The following is a 5,058-nucleotide window of genomic DNA, read 5'->3' as shown; positions in this document are numbered from 1 at the left end:
TATGTAGCTTGTAGCACGCCCTTTGATTGGTTACAAAGTCGGTTGTAAATTTCCGTACACTCGACTTGAGCCGGGTGTAAATAAAACGTGACGTCACAATGCATAGTTTTTCTAAAATACAAAGCAAATGACATGACGTCACGATGCATTGTAGTACGTAGTAAATCTTATCGATAGGTTGAGACACAGTAGATTGGATTTATGTTTACAAAGAATTTTTATGGATACATAGGAAATAAATTCGTTATCCAGGTCCAATCAAGGGTGTACGGGGATTTACCCCGGGTTGCATTCCATACACCCTGTGGCTTCAGGGTGTACGGAATACAACCCGGGGTAACTCCCCGTACACCCTTGGTTGAACATAGATAACTAATATTGACCCACAGTCAGCGTCAGGAGGCGGCACAGCTCCACAGGGAGGAAAAACGAGGTGCCTAACGTGCCTCCTATATGAAGAGGATTGTGAATTACAATACATTGCCAACACAAAACACACAACACAGAGCAGTGGAGATTTCAATAGATTGACAACACAAAATAGGGTACTGAAGATTACAATAGATTGACAACACAAAACAGAGTACTGTAGATTACAATAGATTGACAACACAAAACAGAGTACTGTAGATTACAATAGATTGACAAAACAAAACAGAGTACTGTAGAATGCAATAGATTGACAACACAAAACACACAGAGTACTGTAGATTACAATAAATTGACAACACAAAACACACAAAGTACTGTAGATTACAATAGATTGACAACACAAAACAGAGAACTGTAGATTGCAATAGATTGACAACATAAAAAACACACAGAGAACTGTAGATTACAAAAAATTGACAGCACAAAACACACAGAGTACTGTAGATAACAATAGATTTACAACACAAAACACAGTACTGTATATTACAATAGATTGGCAACCCAAAACAGAATAGTGTAGATTACAATAGATTAACAACACAAAACACAGTACTGTAGATTACAATAGATTGACAACAAAAAAACAGAGTACTTTAGATTACAATAGATTGACAACACAAAACACACATAGTACTGTAGATTACAAAAGATTCACAACACAAAACACACGAAGTACTGTAGATTAAAAAAGATTGACAGCACAAAACACACAGAGTACTGTAGATTACAATAAATTCACAAGACAAAACACACAAAGTAATGTAGATTACAATATATTGACAACACAAAACACAAAAAGGAATGTAGATTACAAAAGAATGACAACACAAAGCAGAGTACCGTATATTACAAAAGAATGACAACACAAAACACAGTACTGTAGATTACAATAGATTGACAACACAAAACACACAGAGTACTGTAGATTACAATAGAATGACAACACAAAACACACAGAGTACTGTAGATTACAATAAATCGACAAGACAAAACAAACAAAGTACTGTAGATTACAATAGATTGACAACACAAAATACACAGAGTACTGTAGATTATAATATATTGACAGCACAAAACACAAAAAGTAATGTAGATTACAAAAGAATGACAACACAAAACTCAAAACAGAGTACTGTAGATTAAAAGAGAATGACAACACAAAACACAGTACTGTATATTACAATAGAATGACAACACAAAACTGTGTACTGTAAATTACAATAGATTTACAACACAAAACACACATAGCACTGTTTTCATATATTTTACTTCAATAAACATACAAATCCTGCGTAATATCAAATGACTTTTGCACAACAATTTTATGGAACCCAGGAAAGGATAAAGGCTATTCAATGACTTGTAAACGTGGGAAAATATACAGAAAAAACTTTTATGATATATGCTATATAAATGTTGGTATTTTTGAATATATTTAAAATGTGTGGATATATATCTGAGGTCTGCATGAAGCCTTTTGATGGCCCCCGGATTTCAATTGACATGTGATCCACTTGACTTGTTGGCCGGGGTTACTGTTTTCTGTTCGAGATGGAGAGCTGGCTGTGAACAGGTTTGTTATAAAGATTAATTTAGATTAAAATATTTATGAATTTTTGAATCGAATAAATAGCTTTAAGCTAGTTATATTTTAGTTTTCTGTACAATGGTATTGATATTTTTCTCGATTTATGCACATTAAAAAAAACTACTTGTTGAACATAAAATTCATTTGACTTATCTAAATTTTTATCTTTTTATCTATCTTTTTATCTTTTATCAAAATTATAATTTTGTCAAAACTTTTTAAAATTTGAAAATATCCATAGTTTTGGGTGCAAAACTGTAACTTTTTGAGAGAGAAAAGCAGAGAGCAACAGTTAGGCAGTTGAAAAAAACGTGTTTGCATTTAAATATTTCAACAACTTTCTTTTCGTAGAATTGTATGTGAAATGAAATGAAGATATTTATAATCAAAGTGAATAGCCTCAGGGCCTTGATTTCGATAGTACCTGATTTTGTTTCTATTTAATTACTGATATAACCAAAATAATTAAGTGGACAAACATTTATATTTAACATTTTCATTATTTTATTTCTAGATAAAAAAAATGGCTTCCTCCGTATTAATACAAGGACAACATTATATTGAATGTGATGTTTGTAAAAGTCCTGTCATTTTTACGTGCAAACGATGCACCGTAAATTTATGCCATGCATGTGTAGAGTCTCACATTCTTCTCAAATCCAAAAATGGACACAATGTTACAAAATACAACGAACAAAACAAACCCAAAGGTGGAGAATGCCTGACCCATCCCCAGCAACAGTGCAGCGCCTTCTGTAAGACGTGTGATATTCCTATCTGTGTCATATGTGTCTCAATCAAACATGGCACTCATGATACATGCGAATTATCCGAGAAAGTTGACTTATTATCCGAATTCATCGCGACAGAAAATGAACGGCTGACGCTAATGAGATCCGAACTGGAGAAAATTCTGGAACAGTTAGGTAAAAGGTCGGCATCACTTCGACGTGTTTACAAGCAAACAAAAAGCAAGATTTCATTACATGCCAAAAACTGGCATAAGGAAATTGATAAAGCAGAGAAGGCAATGTACAAGGACTTAGATGATTTGCAAGAAAAACATGCAAAACTTTTACTAATGCAGAAAAAGGAATTTGACGAAATATTTAAGAAATTGAAAAATCTTGAAGAAACAGTCGACAGCTTGGCAAAATCCAAAGACGTCTCTGGTTTAATGGAATTAAATCATGAACTTGAGAATCAACAGATTCCATCCTTTATAGAAGAAATACGACCAGCATTCTTCCAACCTTTGAAGTTTAATGAAAGTTATAACTTCGGTTACATAGAGACACTAAAGACACACAAAGTGTCAATTGGCGATCTTATACAACAAGATCAAACCTCTTCATCACATCAAGCTCTTGATGTACCTACAGTTCTGTCCTCTTTTGATACAGAGTTTCCAGCTAGCAAAGAAAACAACGACCGGCTGTATGACATGGTTCCCCTCGGTGATGACAGAATGTGGGCAGGAGGAGCCAGTATAGAGCTGAAGCTGTTTGATCTCCATGGACGTCTCCACGACACTGTCACCATCATGTGTTATGGTATGTACCTAACACTTCATGACGGACACGTGGTGTACACCGATAGATATGACAATGCCGTGAAGAAGGTTATTAACGGTAAAGTAGACACGTTGTTCAATACTGGTGAGTGGAATCCTTACGGTATCAGCTGTACCGCGGCACGTGACTTCCTGGTCTGTCTCCGGAAAACAGATCAAACGGAGTCCAAGGTCGTAAGAAAAAGCAGCTCTGGTGACGTGCTGCAGGAAATCCAGTACGACTCCCAGTACCAGCCTCTGTTTGGAAAGACAAATTACGTGGTGGAGAATGGAAACGGCGACATTTGTGTAGCTGATAAAAGGGCCATTACAGTCGTTGACAAGTTCGGTATATTCAAATTCTCCTACGTTGGGAACAAAGCGTTCAAAAAGGACTTCAAACCAAGGTGCCTTACCACAGACAGCATGCATCACATCATCATCACAAACTGTAATGGTGACAAGATCCACATGCTGGACAGGGACGGCCGATTCCTGAGGTACATCATTCCTGATCAGGGGATACAGAGACCCCGGGCCGTGTGTGTGGTTAGGGAGGGGGAGTTAATGGTGGGGGAGTGTATAACGGGAATGATCAAGAGAATAAAGTACCTTCAATAAGGATGGGGTTCTATGACAATATGTATATGTATATCATGTGTGATACTAGTTATGTTCCCCAAACAAAGTTCGGGAACATATTGTTTTCATTCTGTTTCTTATTATTATTAAGGTCTTCCGTCTTCAGCAGAAGACCTTCTTGTTATTTGTTTGTTTCTTTTCCACTGTTTTTAGGGTCTTTCGTCTCCAACGGAAGACCCTTCTATTATTCTATTGTTTCTTTTCCACTTTTTAAGGTCTTCCGTCTTCAGCGGAAGACCTTTCTGTTATTCTTAGGTTTCTTTTTCACTTTTATTAGTGTTTTTTTTCTTACCAATTTTGTGCACGCGATTTCTCAAAAACGGCTCGATGGATTTCCATGAAACTTTCAGGACTTATGTAACATAACTTGAACCTTATGCATTTTTTTCCGATTTGATGACGTCACTTCCGGTTAAGAGAAATTGTCGATTTTATGAGTTTTGAAAGGTCAGTTTGTCTCCAGACTTCCTCAATAATGGCTCAAGATAGAATCATGAAACTTTCAGGTATGATAGACCAACGTCTATAGATATGTACAAAGTATTTTATTTTATTCGGAAGTGCCGCACGTCGGCGCTCGCTATGGCCCGAAAATAGTCGTATCGCGAATTTCAAAATTTTTAACATCTTTTCAACGATATCTTTTTACCTGGAAATATTTTGTTGAAACATATAGAACAAAAGAAGTGTAAAATTTCAAGATCTTTCAAATGATATCTTGTAAAAGAGGCTGGCCCCTAAAATTAGGGGCCTAGAGTGGCCGAAAGTTTTTTCTTTATATCTCAAAACGTATTGAGAATTTGTAATACGTCAAAGAAGCAAAGTTGTTCAAAATGTCCTGCTT

The 5,058-nt window shown here is 35.9% G+C and overlaps 1 protein-coding gene across 1 annotated transcript; it reads left to right on the top strand.

Annotated features, from left to right (window-relative positions):
* Positions 1–1,717: 1,717 nt before the first annotated feature.
* On the top strand, positions 1,718–4,367 carry LOC134256394 (uncharacterized). The gene is made up of 2 exons (XM_062739042.1): positions 1,718–2,005; positions 2,535–4,367. Exons 1-2 carry the CDS (start codon positions 1,913–1,915, stop codon positions 4,191–4,193), a joined length of 1,752 nt encoding a protein of 583 aa, XP_062595026.1. The 5' UTR covers positions 1,718–1,912; the 3' UTR covers positions 4,194–4,367.
* Positions 4,368–5,058: the final 691 nt, after the last annotated feature.

The sequence above is a fragment of the Saccostrea cucullata genome, unplaced genomic scaffold (assembly GCF_032062105.1).
Source record: "Saccostrea cucullata isolate Sc308-1 unplaced genomic scaffold, CSIRO_AGI_Scuc_v1 ctg16521, whole genome shotgun sequence".
NCBI classification, from domain to species: Eukaryota; Metazoa; Mollusca; class Bivalvia; order Ostreida; family Ostreidae; genus Saccostrea; species Saccostrea cuccullata.
The sequence above is the reverse complement of the archived record's forward strand: the minus strand, read 5'-3'. Positions and strand labels throughout refer to the sequence as shown.

Coding starts and splice junctions, on each gene's coding strand:
- LOC134256394 (XM_062739042.1), top strand. CDS start 1,913: ATGGCCCCCGGATTTCAATTGACATGTGATCCACTTGACTTGTTGGCC. Junction 2,006..2,534: donor GGAGAGCTGGCTGTGAACAG/GTTTGTTATAAA, acceptor TTTTATTTCTAG/ATAAAAAAAATGGCTTCCTC.